Below are 15,113 nucleotides of genomic sequence, written 5' to 3'. Positions count from 1 at the left end.
GAGAACAGAGGATCTGTGGGTCCGTGTTGCCAGATTGCTTATTTACTTGTGGTGTGTTCAAAGCCTGTGGAAAGATAGGAGTTTACCCCTCAGGCATGGACTTCTGCCTCCAGTGGTTGGAGCTCATGTTGTCCGTGTAGGAGAGGCTGGCGGATGAATTTGTGTTATGAAGAGTACGGCCCATCACGATGGAACAAGCCAGGGCGTAGTTTTCATTTCCGGGTGAATATCTGGGAAGGGGAATGGGAAGTCAGATAGAGTCCCAAAGATGAGGAGATTTAGCACAACCTTTTGGGAATGATGGGTCGGCCATCGCTGGACACGCTACGAGGAAGGACGGCGGAGTTGGCAAAGTCTGGGGGAGGAGCCTTGATGAGCGTTCCGCCTGAGCCTGCAGGTCGCGTTTGGGGGCTGGAGGAGGTACGAGGCCACTTGGTGTTGCTGTTGGTGACCGGGCGGAAAGGGAACTTCAACTCATAGGGCATGCCCTCCTTGTGGTTCTTGTAATCCACGAGGGGCATGTGATAGATCTCTGAGCAGCCTCTGTGTTTTGTAAACAAAACAATATCAATAATAATAACATTCATAATCATAGTAGATTAATTGGTTAGATTATTAGATTAACTGGTGGCCAGCCAATCACAGAGCACATATAGACAAACAACCATTCACACTCACATTCATACCTATGGACAATTTGGAGTATGCTAATTAACCTAGCATGTTTTTGGAATGTGGGAGGAAACCGGAGTACCCGGAGAAAACCCACAGATGCACGGAGAGAAACTCCACTGTGGAATCGAATTCGGGTATCCAGGCTGTGAGGCCTACATGCTAACCACTCACCCACCGTGCAGCCGTATTTTAGAAAATTAATTCATTCATTTTCTACCGACTATCCTCACAAGGGGTGCCGGAGCCTATCCCAGCTGTCTTCGGAGGAGAGGCAGGGTACACCCTGGACTGGTCGCCAGCCAATCACAGGGCACATATAGACAAACAACCATTCACACTCACATTCATACCTATGGACAATTTGGAGTCGCTAATTAACCTAGCATGTTTTTGGAATGTGGGAGGAAACCGGAATACCCGGAGAAAACCCACGCATGCACGGAGAGAAACTCCACAGTGGAATCGAATTCGGGTATCCAGGCTGTGAGGCCTACATGCTAACCACTCGTCCACCGTGCAGCCGTATTTTAGAAAATTAATTAATTAATTTTCTACCGACTATCCTCACAAGGGGTGCCGGAGCCTATCCCAGCTGTCTTTGGAGGAGAGGCGTTTTACACCCTGGACTGGTGGCCAGCCAATCACAGGGCACATATAGACAAACAACCATTCACACTCACATTCATACCTATGGACAATTTGGAGTATGCTAATTAACCTAGCATGTTTTTGGAATGTGGGAGGAAACCGGAGTACCCGGAGAAAACCCACGCATGCCGAGTGTGGAATTGAACCCGGGTCTCCTAGGTGTGAGGTCTGCGTGCTAATTCATTCATTTTCTACCGTTTATCCTCAGAAGGGTTGCAGGGGGTGCTGGAGCCTATCCCAGCTGTCTTCGGAGGAGAGGCGTTTTACACCCTTGACTGGCGGCCAGCCAATCACAGGGCACATATAGACAAACAACCATTCACACTCACATTCATACCTATGGACAATTTGGAGTCGCTAATTAACCTAGCATGTTTTTGGAATGTGGGAGGAAACCGGAATACCCGGAGAAAACCCACGCATGCACGGAGAGAAACTCCACTGTGGAATCGAATTCGGGTATCCAGGCTGTGAGGCCTACATGCTAACCACTCGTCCACCGTGCAGCCGTATTTTAGAAAATTAATTCATTCATTTTCTACCGACTATCCTCACAAGGGGTGCTGGAGCCTATCCCAGCTGTCTTCGGAGGAGAGGCGGGGTATACCCTGGACTGGTGGCCAGCCAATCACAGGGCACATATAGACAAACAACCATTCACACTCACATTCATACCTATGGACAATTTGGAGTCGCTAATTAACCTAGCATGTTTTTTGGAGAAAACCCACCCATGCACGGGAAGAACGTGCAAACTCCATACAGAGATAGCTGAGGGTGGAATTGAACTCGGTGAGGCCTCTGTGCTAACCACTTTAGAAAATAATTTTAAAAAATCATCAAACTAGTATATTAGCATATCATGCTAAAAAAAAACAAAACAATGACTTTTCCCGCCCGTACCTGCGAGGTGTAGAGTCTTCATGAGGAGGAATGATGACTACTTTGACGGTGACGGAGGTTCGAAGCAGGTCGATCATCTGCTCGTGCGACAGCGACGCCACGGCGACCTTGCAGATCTCCACCAATCTGCTGCCTTGCCTGAGCCCGGCCTGCCAGGCGTAGCCGTAGGGCTCCACCTCTGCCACGATGCCTTCAAAGTTGACGTGGAAACCCAGCTGGCCGAGGGCGTTCCGACGGAGGGTCATCTCCGCAGTTTGGCTACCCTTGGTCAGGAGCTAGGAGACGAGAAAAGAGGAAAAATAAGTATGGGTTCAGTTTTGGGGAGGTTTTTCATTTTTAAAATAATACAGCCAGAAACTGTGAAAACAATGGGTCATTGAACGCAACATCAACATTCCACTGACCTCCAGTCTCTTCACAACCTCCCCGAAGTCTTCTGTGTTGTTATTAATGGAGCGGAGTGACACGCTTTCGCCGCGCTCGTAAAAGATCTTCAAGGAGGCGGGACTTCCGGTGGACCAGCCAATCACGTCACGCGTGGCGCAGTTAAACACCACCGCTTTGGCCTCCTGATCCAGCAGAATGACAAAGTCGTTGGAAATGGCCAGTAAGCATTCCCGTTCGGAACCGGCAACCTGGTCTTCAGCGTGAACCTGCCAGGTGACGGCCCCGAGACTACGGAGCTCCGCCCCACTGTACGGTCGCACTTTTTCACGCCGCTTGTGCGCTAAAGAGATGAAGGGGAACTTCCCGGCGGATTCGACAGGAGTGTTGGTCACGTGACGTTCTGCCAGATCCCGTAAGTATTCCTGACGTGTGCGCGTCGCCATGGCGCCAAACTTGTCCGATTTGTGGGCTGCGTTTTCAGCGTTAATGACTTTAGCCAACAGGAAGTCCCTGAAGACAGAGGATTTGGGGAAGGTGACGCCTTTGGGGACCGGGGGACCGAAGGGGGGGACGTCCTGGGAGCGGCTAACAGCCACACTGTGGAGAAAAACAAATACTTTATGAAGGACAAGGTGGAGACGTCACAGCCAACATACACCAGGTCAACAGCCAAGAGTGGATTATTGAATAAATTAGATTTATTTTTGCCATTTATCTCAATAAATACATAATATTTATTGGTTATTTTTGCCATTTATCTAAATAAATAAATAAATAAATACATAATATTTATTGGTTATTTAAGTCATTTAGCTAAAAAAATAAATAAATACTATTTATTGGTTATTTTTGCCATTTATCTAAATAAATAAATACATAATATTTATTGGTTATTTTTGCCATTTATGTAAATAAATAAATACATAATATTTCTTGGTTATTTTTGCCATTTATGTAAATAAATAAATACATAATATTTCTTGGTTATTTAAGCCATTTATCTAAATAAATAAATACATAATATTTCTTGGTTATTTAAGCCATTTATCTAAATAAATAAATACATAATATTTCTTGGTTATTTAAGCCATTTATCTAAATAAATAAATACATAATATTTCTTGGTTATTTAAGCCATTTATGTAAATAAATAAATACATAATATTTCTTGGTTATTTTTGCCATTTATCTAAATAAATAAATACATAATATTTCTTGGTTATTTAAGCCATTTATCTAAATAAATAAATACATAATATTTCTTGGTTATTTAAGCCATTTATGTAAATAAATAAATACATAATATTTCTTGGTTATTTTTGCCATTTATCTAAATAAATAAATACATAATATTTCTTGGTTATTTTTGCCATTTATCTAAATAAATAAATACATAATATTTCTTGGTTATTTTTGCCATTCATCTAAATAAATAAATACATAATATTTCTTGGTTATTTTTGCCATTTATCTACATAAATAAATACATAATATTTATTGGTTATTTAAGCCATTTATCTAAATAAATAAATACATAATATTTCTTGGTTATTTTTGCCATTTATGTAAATAAATAAATACATAATATTTCTTGGTTATTTTTGCCATTTATGTAAATAAATAAATACATAATATGTCTTGGTTATTTTTGCCATTTATCTAAATAAATAAATACATAATATTTCTTGGTTATTTTTGCCATTTATGTAAATAAATAAATACATAATATTTCTTGGTTATTTTTGCCATTTAACTAAATAAATAATACATAATATTTCTTGGTTATTTTTGCCATTTATGTAAATAAATAAATACATAATATTTCTTGGTTATTTTTGCCATTTATGTAAATAAATAAATACATAATATTTCTTGGTTATTTTTGCTATTTATCTAAATAAATAAATATATAATATTTCTTGGTTATTTAAGCCATTTATCTAAATAAATAAATACATAATATTTCTTGGTTATTTTTGCCATTTATGTAAATAAATAAATACATAATATTTCTTGGTTATTTTTGCCATTCATCTAAATAAATAAATACATAATATTTCTTGGTTATTTTTGCCATTTATGTAAATAAATAAATACATAATATTTCTTGGTTATTTTTGCCATTTATGTAAATAAATAAATACATAATATTTCTTGGTTATTTTTGCCATTCATCTAAATAAATAAATACATAATATTTCTTGGTTATTTTTGCCATTTATGTAAATAAATAAATACATAATATTTCTTGGTTATTTTTGCCATTTATCTAAATAAATAAATACATAATATTTCTTGGTTATTTTTGCCATTTATGTAAATAAATAAATACATAATATTTCTTGGTTATTTTTGCCATTTAACTAAATAAATAAATACATAATATTTCTTGGTTATTTTTGCTATTTATCTAAATAAATAAATATATAATATTTCTTGGTTATTTAAACCATTTATCTAAATAAATAAATACATAATATTTCTTGGTTATTTTTGCCATTTATGTAAATAAATAAATACATAATATTTCTTGGTTATTTTTGCCATTTATGTAAATAAATAAATACATAATATTTCTTGGTTATTTTTGCCATTTAACTAAATAAATAAATACATAATATTTCTTGGTTATTTTTGCCATTTATGTAAATAAATAAATACATAATATTTCTTGGTTATTTTTGCCATTTATGTAAATAAATAAATTTAATTTATTGGTTATTTTTGCGTGGGTTTTCTCCGCAAAAAAACTGGCGACTCCAAATTGTCCATAGGTATGAATGTGAGTGTGAATGGTTGTTTGTCTATATGTGCCCTGTGATTGGCTGGCCACCAGTCCGGGGTGTAACCCACAACTGGGATAGGCTCCAGCAACCCCCCGTGCGACCCTTGTGAGAAAAAAAGCGGTATAAAATGAATGAATCGTTAGCATTTGTTGTGATTTTAGACACTTTAAATAACCTTAACCGCATTTAAGCGTTTATGGGAAACGTTAAAGTTAAGCACTTTAAATATAGATAGTCATTAGTATAAAAAGTAAAAGCAGGCTTGAATAAAGTGATACGACAAGTTTGCATCCACTTTATTTAAAACTACCATTGACTGTAGTACTGTTGCCAAGTACTCCTGACTAAACGCAGGATATAAATACTACAAATCCCATCTCAGTTGACAGGGCGGCAGCCAGTGTTGACAAGCCGCCACTCTAAGCGCTGCTCTGGTTTGGAGAAACGCCACTGTGGCTTTTGAGCTAGCAAAACACAAACAGCCTACATTTTTTTTCCCCTACACAAAGATCCCAAGTTACGCAATGTCAGTGAAAGCGGCAGGATTAGAACCCCCCCGCTGGCTTTGAGCCACTTCTGTAAAATGCTCTGTTTTGACCCAAAGTGACCTTGGACATGATCAAATCCCGATGACTCGACAAATTGTAGTTATACTTACCAACTGATTCCACAGCAGAATATTCCGAATCTTTGTTGTAATGGACTAATATGCTAATTTTTGATATTTTATGTAGTAAAAATCCAAAATACAAACCCATATAAGTTTCCACGTCATACAGGAAAAGCATCCATGGGAATAATCTTCCCAAACAATCAGGAATTAAGCTACCAAAATACCAAAAAAACTAAAATACATAAATACCAGCATTTCATTACTTTAAATGCAAAAGTATTCTCAATCAGCTCCGGTCATCACAAAAAAAAAAAAAATTCCCAAAGTTTTCCTCACAAATCAGCTCAATTTGTTCGCAGGTTGCAAAACAGAATTTCGAATCTTTGTTTTAATGGACTAATATGCTAATTTTTGATATTTTATGTCGTAAAAATCCAAAATACAAACCCATATAAGTTTCCACGTCATACAGGAAAAGCATCCATGGGAATACTCTTCCCAAACAATCAGGAATTAAGCTACCAAAATACCAAAAATAAATAAATACCAGCATTTCATTACTTTAAATGCAAAATTATTCTCAATTAACTCCGGTCGTCACACACAAAAAAAAAAAATTCCCAAAGTTTTCCTTACAAATCAGCTCAATTTGTTCGCAGGTTGCAAAACAGAATTCCGAATCTTTGTTTAATGGACTAATATGCTACTTTTTGATATTTTATGTCGTAAAAATCCAAAATACAAACCCATATAAGTTTCCACGTCATACAGGAAAAGCATCCATGGGAATACTCTTCCCAAACAATCAGGAATTAAGCTCAAAAAGCGGTGCAGAAACCAAAGAAAGGCGGTGTTAGCACCTCTGGGTGGGGTAGCTCCACTGTCCCACACTTCTCCATTTCATTAAAAAAAAAAAAAAAAACAGGAATACCAGCATTTCATTACTTTAAATACAAAAGTATTCTCAATTAGCTCCGGTTGTCACACACAAAAAAAAAAAAAAATCCCAAAGTTTTCCTCACAAATCAGCTCAATTTGTTTGTTCCGAGACAGAATTCCAAGCTTGAGCGGTCCGCTACTGAGGTAGAACTGATAGAGCTCTGGGAAAAACTCAGCCCCTTCCACAATCCCTCCCGAATCACATGCATGTGTGGCTGAAGTGAACACTTCATGTGCACGCCGCTAACTCCTTCAGACCACTCAGCCTCACGCTGCCCCGAAGGCAAAAGTGGCAAGCAGGGAGAAAAGGGAGAAAAGGGAGAAAAGGCGGGCGCTTGTATTGTCGGAGCGAGGAAAGAATTAGTGAGCGAGGGGCGTTGTAACCGTGTGCAAGTGACCGTGAGAAATAGGTAATAGGAGAGTGAAAGGTGGAAGACTGTGCACGTGTACACGTATAGTGTGTTTGCTCGGAGAGTGGACGCCAACAGGCGCCGTGGTGACGAGCTCCGATCAAATCAAACTAATTCAAACACGTGCATGCATGGAGCGGGACAACGGGAGAAAGAAAGTCAAGAGCGCTCGGTTTGACTGTGTGACCCATGCCTTGCGGACGATGCTTTTGTCTTAATGCACTAACCGATGCACCAAGGCTTTTTCAACCACGTAATGCTAAGGCTTAAGCCTCAAGGTGCTGTGCTCAAAATGGACTGAGATTTTAAATCAGGGGACCCGAATGAAAAATTGTTGAGTGCATTATTATTATTATTATTTTTTAATTTTGTATTTTTTTAGTATTTTTATTATTATTATTATTATTATTTTGTATTTTTAATAATAATAGGAACATATTTTTTATTTATAATTTTTAATAATAAATTTCAAGAGTTTTTTGTTTGTTTTGTTATTATTTTTTTTACATTTTTTTATTTGTTTTATTTTGTATTTTTAATAATAATAATAGGAACAAAACTGTCTTGAAATAGGAACCGTTTTGTTCCTATTATTATTAATATTTAAAAAATATATATTTTGTATTTTTAATAATAATAATAATAGGAACAAAACTGTCTTGAAATAGGAACCGTTTTGTTCCTATTATTATTAATATTTAAAAAATATATATTTTGTATTTTTAATAATAATAATAATAGGAATTTTGTATTAAAAATACAAAATATATATTTTTTAAATATTAATAATAATAGAAACAAAACGGTTCCTATTTCAAGACAGTTTTGTTCCTATTATTATTATAAAAAAAATACAAAATAAAAAATGTTCCCATTATTATTATTATGATTAAAAATACAAAAAATACAAAATAAAAATAAAACAATTTAAAAAATACAAAAAATTAAAAATTTTAAATAAAATATTTTTTTTTATTTAAAAAAAAAATGAAGGTCAGTAATGGAATTCCTCAGGGTTCCGCGCTACGACCTGTATTGTTCAGCTTTGATATGCCCCCCCTTAAGCAATATAATTCTACAACACCCTATTGTTTAGTGTTCCACTGATATGCAGATGACGCACAACTGTACTTATCAATGAAACCCAACACAACCAATCAGCATGACGGTGTCAGAAAAGAGGTCAAACAACCATTCACACTCACATTCATACTTATGGACAATTTGGAGTCGCTAATTAACCTAGCATGTTTTTGGAATGTGGGAGGAAACCGGAGTACCCGAACAAAAACCCACACAAAACTCCACACAGAGATGGCAGAGGGTGGGATTGAACTCGGGTCTCCTAGCTGCGAGGCCAACGCGCGAACCACTTGACCACCGTGCAGCCCCATGATCTTGAATAATATTTTCCACTGTACGTATGTATGCTATATTAGCACAGGCCAACTTACCATAATCATATCTGGAGTAAATAAAAATCCTACCTGTAGCAGGTGTTGTCTGAGCAAGGGTTGTGCACCCTGACAACAATGAAAACGTGCTGAAAATGAGAGCGAATGGCCTTCGGCGTGAAGGGGTGTGCACCGGGCTCCTGGAACACAATGGTCACGATGTCGTTCCCAATGTGACGCTTTCTCAGCAACTGGCGAGTCAAAGAATAAGCAAATATGACGAGATATAAAAACAACTAAAAATACTACAAAAACAAAGTATCGATTCGCAATCTGTACCTGTTGCTTATTATTGGGCGTGTAAGGCAGCAGAGTGGAAACGTGGAACATGAGCTCGTAGTCCTTGTAGGATGTGTACAGCGAGTGAGTTCCTGTGGAGTCGGCTGCAGAGGTGATGACAACAAAGCAATTTATTTATTGGAGACCCGCTGTAGCATTACTGCCATTGATGTGTCCATTCTTTATGTATTAGTGTTGTACTGTGTCAGACTGGATGCTATTCAACCTCATCCTAAACATCTAGATAATATTAAGGTATGGATCAGTGCATTATTCATACCCGATTCATACCCGACAGTTTTGTTCCTATTATTATTATTATTAAAAATACAAAATAAAAAAAAAATTCCATTGTTATTATTAAACATACAAAAAATATTTTTTTTAATTAAAAAAAAATTAAAATACATAAAAAAAAATACAAAATTAAAAAAAAGAATGTCAGTAATGGAATCCCTCAGGGTTCCGCGCTACGACCTGTATTGTTCAGCTTTGATATGCCCCCCTTAAGAAATATAATTATAAAACACCCCAAAATTAAAAAAATGATAATTGTTCCTATTATTATTATTATTAAAAATACAAAAAAATACAAAATAAAAAAAATTTAAAACATTAAAACAACAACAACCTTAAACTGTATTACGGAAAGCAGGAAGTTTTTGCAGGAAGTGATTGTAAAAGTACCAGATGGAGGGGTAGGATTTAATAAGCTTTGTTTCTTCCTACTCCTTTTGGACATGACATGTAAAACTGTGAACTGATTATGTGATGCACTCAGTTGTAATCTGATACATGTTCAAATGAAATAAAACAATACAAAAAATTTTAATAATTAAAAAACATTAAAAACTATTTTTTTAATAAAAAAATAAAATAAAAAAACTTAAATTATATTAGGAAAGCAGGAAGTGAACAAATGTAACAGTTACTGATTGTAAAAGTACCAGACGGAGGGTTAGGATTTAATAAGCTTTGCTTCTTCCTACTCCTTTTGGACATGTGGAACTGTGAACTGATTATGTGATGCATTCAATTGTAATCTGATGCATGTTCAAATGAAATTAAACCATAAAAAAAAAATTTAAAATTAAAAAATTAAAAAAGTTTAAAAAAAATAAAAAATAAAAAAAAATAAAAAAATTTAAAAAATAAAAAAAAATAACAATTAAAAAAAATTTAAAAATTTAATTCAAATTCAAATTAAATAAAAAATAATAAAATAAAATAATCTTAGAAAGGCAGGAAGTGAACAAATGTAACAGTTACTGATTGTAAAAGTACCAGATGGAGGGTTAGGATTTAATAAGCTTTGCTTCTTCCTACTCCTTTTGGACATGTGGAACTGTGAACTGATTAAGTGATGCATTCAATGGTAATCTGATGCATGTTCAAATGAAATTAAACCATTAAAAAAATGAAATAATTTAAAAAACAATATTTTTTTAAGTAAAAAAAATAAATCAAAAAAACTTAAATTATATTAGGAAAGCAGGAAGTGAACAAATGTAACAGTTACTGATTGTAAAAGTACCAGATGGAGGGGTAGGATTTAATAAGCTTTGCTTCTTCCTACTCCTTTTGGACATGTGGAACTGTGAACTGATTATGTGATGCATTCAATTGTAATCTGATGCATGTTCAAATGAAATGAAACCATTACCATTATTATTATTATTAAGTTTGCCTGCACAGTACAGAAGAAAGGAAACAAATGTCCACATCCCCATTCAATTGGTCTTAAAGCGTGTTTACTTTTGGTGTCCAGCTGGGCTCTGTACTTGGTGAAGCCCTTGAGGCGAACCTTCTCCCCCAGCAGCTGGAGAAACTCCTCCAAGGCAGGACCCGCCATCTCATTGTTGTACATCTCCTCCTCGGTGCTCTGACCAGCACGGCAGTACATCACCCCCACCTTCACCTGGAAACTCAGCTACAGAGTACATTTGTTTTTAGCTTAAGTCATTTTTTTTTGCTACTTTCCGTAGCGCCGTTGTTGAACTCTCACCCCTTGTTCATCCAGTTTCATCAGCTGCTCCGTTACTTTGGGGGTATTGAGGGCCAGTCTGAGGCAAGACAGATCCAGTTCTGGTAGAATGTACTCCAGTACCTCTTTAATAGGCAGGCCTCGTGCGGTGCCGTGCTTGGAAGTGGAGAGAACCGCATCCTCCAGGATTGAACCTCGGAGCGTTGTAAGCTGATTGGACAAAGACAGGAAGGACGAGGAGATTAACGTCAGAAGAGAATGAATCCACCCAGGCAACTCCAGAGTAGAACAAGATGCGGCACCTCTCAAGGGGTTTGGTTTCAGAACCCAAACTGTGGGTCGAGGTTAGTCCGACTATGTCTGAACCTCTCGCACAATTTAGACTCTTTCCCTACATTCCATGTCCCAAGAACCAAATTTGGCCGCCAAAGACCAGGTCGCCCAGGCAACTCCGGAGTAGAACAAGATCCGGCACCTCTCAAGGGGTTTGGTTTCGGAACCCAAACTGCGGGTCGAGGTTAGTCCGACTATATCTAGTCGGAATGTCTGAACCTCTCGCACAATTCAGACTCTTTCCCTACCAGAGAAAGTGACATTCTGAGTCCCAAGAACCAGATTTGGCCGCCGAAGACCAGGTCACCCAGGCAACTCCAGAGTAGAACAAGATCCGGCACCTCTCAAGGGGTTTGGTTTCGGAACCCAAACTGTGGGTCGAGGTTAGTCCGACTATATCTATTTGGAATGTCTGAACCTCTCGCACAATTTAGACTCTTTCCCTACATTCCATGTCCCAAGAACCAGATTTGGCCGCCGAAGACCAGGTCGCCCAGGCAACTCCAGAGTAGAACAAGATCCGGCACCTTTCAAGGGGTTTGGTTTCGGAACCCAAACTGTGGGTCAAAGTTAGTCCGACTATATCGAGTCGGAATGTCTGAACCTCTCGCACAATTTAGACTCTTTCCCTACATTCCATGTCCCAAGAACCAGATTTAGCCGCCAAAGACCAGGTCGCCCAGGCAACTCCGGAGTAGAACAAGATCCGGCACATCTCAAGGGGTTTGGTTTCAGAACCCAATCTGTGGGTCGAGGTGAGTCTGACTATACCTAGTCGGAATGTCTGAACCTCTCGCACAATTTAGACTCTTTCCCTACATTCCATGTCCCAAGAACCAGATTTAGCCGCCGAAGACCAGTTCGCCCAGGCAACTCCAGAGTAGAACAAGATCTGGCACCTCTCAAGGGGTTTGGTTTCGGAACCCAAACTGTGGGTCAAAGTTAGTCCGACTATATCGAGTCGGAATGTCTGAACCTCTCGCACAATTTAGACTCTTTCCCTACATTCCATGTCCCAAGAACCAGATTTGGCCGGCAAAGACCAGGTCGCCCAGGCAACTCCAGAGTAGAACAAGATCCGGCACATCTCAAGGGGTTTGGTTTCGTAACCCAATCTGTGGGTCGAGGTGAGTCTGACTATACCTAGTCGGAATGTCTGAACCTCTCGCACAATTTAGACTCTTTCCCTACATTCCATGTCCCAAGAACCAGGTTTAGCCGCCGAAGACCAGGTCACCCAGGCACCCACCCAACACACAATGCACCAAACCCTTATGCTTGCCCCCGTAGATGGTGGGTCTACGAGTCGGGAGGTCCGGCCGGGCCCCATGGGTGAAGGCCTGACCACCATGCGCTTGTCTGCAAGCCCGTCCCCGGTTCCAGGGTGAGACCCCGGTATCCCACATCTGGGGGAGGTACGGTTGCGGTTTCTCCTCTTTGTTGTCATCATAAGGGTCTTCTGAATCACTCTTAGTCTGTCCCATCACCGGGCCGGGGACCGGGAAGTCTGGGCTTCCCTACTGAAACTGCTGACCCCGCAACCCGGATCCGGATAAGCGGAAAAAAAATGGATGGATAGATCTATGGCGGCTGACCTCGCTTGTTCTGAAGATGATGCGGTAGTTATACTGCTGGCCGTGCTCCTTGTCCTCCTCCATCTTCTCCCTACGCAAGCTTATCGCCACCGGACCTAAAACCTCATCCATTCCGAAGTAGTTCCAGTGTTCTGGAAGCAGAAGAAGTGAAGTTATTCAACGTTTACGTGCGTAAGAACAATAAACGCTTACCCCTTAAATAGAAGAACTTTCGATAGTAGTAAGCACCGAGGTCCACGTGCTCTACGATGTACTGTTTGGCCTTTTCGCTAAGCGTGCTAGGCCCCTCCTTCGGACCCTCCAACACAGCCACCCCCGCATTGGTGCAGTGTGTGCTTACAGATGTTTCGTACATGTTCCCTTCCCCACTCAAGTTTCCCGAGCTGATGCTACTCACGACGCCACCCACAAGCCCGTAATACCCGGCCCCGTTTGCTCCAAGCCTGTGCCTCCCGTTTCCGTCGGCGCCGATCTCATTCCGAAAGCACGGGCAACTCAGAAGCATTTCGTTGCTGTGTTCATCGCCGGAGTCCAGACCAGGGCTTTCCCTGGAGTTGAGATCCTCTTGGCTGCCACTTGGTGAGCTGTACGGCAAGCTGTGGGTGGATGAGAGGGTGGATGTAGCCGAGGCAACGGCGGCGGCGGAGGCCCCCGTGGTGGTGTTCTTTCTTTTGCCCGCCGTCTGCCGCAAATGAATGACTTCGTTGAGGTCAAACAAAACGCTCTGGACGTCATAGTGGGAAAAACCTTTCTGACAGAACCATGGCTTCAACGGCGCCATCTCCTCCATCCGACTGTCCTCAACATCCGATCCAGTTCTGGGCGAATCCGACTCGGCGCGCACGTTACGAAGCTTACGAAAAATAGACTCGCCCCCTGTTTCGGATTTAGTACGTCTCTTTGGTGGCTTGTCCCTGTCCTTCGGTTTCTGAGGTTGGCTATCCGTGACGGTCTCAGCGAGGTCAAGGGTGGCTTCCCTGGGGCGAACATTCAGCATCTCCTCCAGTTGATCTGGAGCTGGACTACGCTGGTCTACTTCTCCTTGGTAGCCTTGAAGCATTTCAAAGAAACTGTCCCCGGCAGCTCCATGTTGATCGATTGAAGATGTGCTGCCATATTCACGGTGAAGAGGGGACCATTTGGCGCCCAGTGGTGGACCCCAGTCCTCTCCGCTATCTCCACCGGCTTCCATTTCACTTATGGTCATGTCACTGTTGCTGCGCTGACGGATTTTCCGATGTTGCGCGGTGTTTCTGCGCGGTGGACCTCTGTGGTCCCCTGGCGCCAAATACCGAGTATCAGCGCAGTAGTTGTTCGCCTGGGCCTGTGTTCGATTTTTTAGAGTATTGTGGATATTTCGTAGCATTGACGAATCCTGAGGGCTTATGATTGAGCCTAATTTGATGTGATTTTTTACAGGCACGGCGATGCTTTCGGTTTCAGTCGTCGAGTGCCACAAAGCCCGGGAAAAATCCTTCCTCGGTGGCCAATCGGCGACACGCGCCCGTACACCCATTTTTGGCACTCCCGTGCTCACAGAGTTATGGATATTGTCCGTGCGAACGGGAACGGCGCCGCCATTCACCATACGGATGTGGCGAGGGTAAAATTCATCGGTGGCAGGGACAGCGCCTCCGACGGTGCACTCCATGGGTGCGCGCTTCAGGGTAGTCATGACACGAGTGCCAAAGACTACAGGCACTCAGCGGGAAGACGGGACATGACTCTGGGATGGATTGCTGCTCCAGGACTTCATGAGCAAGTCGATTGTCGGCACATGAACAAAATGGAGAAGGGGCAAAGCCCTCCGCTTCGTCACTCAAGCCTGCATTGCGCTTCCTCCGACTGCGTTTTTATTCCAAACGCAACCCTGGAAAAAAAACAAAAAAAAACATAAGGACTTTCTCATACTTTTTAATAGTGAAAAGTCTAAGAACACTACTGTGTTTTCTGGTTTTTAGGATTTGGCAGCTGAATTAAAATAGTTTTCCATGATCCGAGTTCCAGGGCTCGACAATAACGATGTTAAAACAAAATTCGGGCAAGTAAATCCAATCAGTGATATTCCGGTCGGGCAAGTGCACTTTGGCATTCCGTACTACGAAGA

General features: G+C 40.2%; 1 protein-coding gene across 2 annotated transcripts in view; it reads right to left on the bottom strand.

Annotated features, from left to right (window-relative positions):
* The window catches only part of LOC131140019 (signal-induced proliferation-associated 1-like protein 1), a 62,877-nt gene that overhangs the window by 10,683 nt on the left and 37,081 nt on the right, over positions 1-15,113 (bottom strand). For both annotated transcript variants that reach the window (XM_058090064.2, XM_058090062.2), the window contains exons 2-11: positions 13,199-14,876; positions 13,007-13,137; positions 11,100-11,288; positions 10,850-11,024; positions 9,095-9,198; positions 8,849-9,006; positions 2,631-3,210; positions 2,227-2,501; positions 289-543; positions 87-230 (exon numbers count right to left, since the gene is read on the bottom strand). In XM_058090064.2, coding sequence (XP_057946047.2) covers positions 87-230; positions 289-543; positions 2,227-2,501; positions 2,631-3,210; positions 8,849-9,006; positions 9,095-9,198; positions 10,850-11,024; positions 11,100-11,288; positions 13,007-13,137; positions 13,199-14,681 — 3,494 coding nt within the window. In that variant the 5' untranslated portion in view covers positions 14,682-14,876. The remainder of the gene's footprint in view (positions 1-86; positions 231-288; positions 544-2,226; positions 2,502-2,630; positions 3,211-8,848; positions 9,007-9,094; positions 9,199-10,849; positions 11,025-11,099; positions 11,289-13,006; positions 13,138-13,198; positions 14,877-15,113) is intronic.

The sequence above is a fragment of the Doryrhamphus excisus genome, linkage group LG14, assembly GCF_037039965.1.
Source record: "Doryrhamphus excisus strain RoL-2023G ecotype Guam linkage group LG14, RoL_Dexc_Guam_v1.1, whole genome shotgun sequence".
NCBI classification, from domain to species: Eukaryota; Metazoa; Chordata; class Actinopteri; order Syngnathiformes; family Syngnathidae; genus Doryrhamphus; species Doryrhamphus excisus.
The sequence above is the reverse complement of the archived record's forward strand: the minus strand, read 5'-3'. Positions and strand labels throughout refer to the sequence as shown.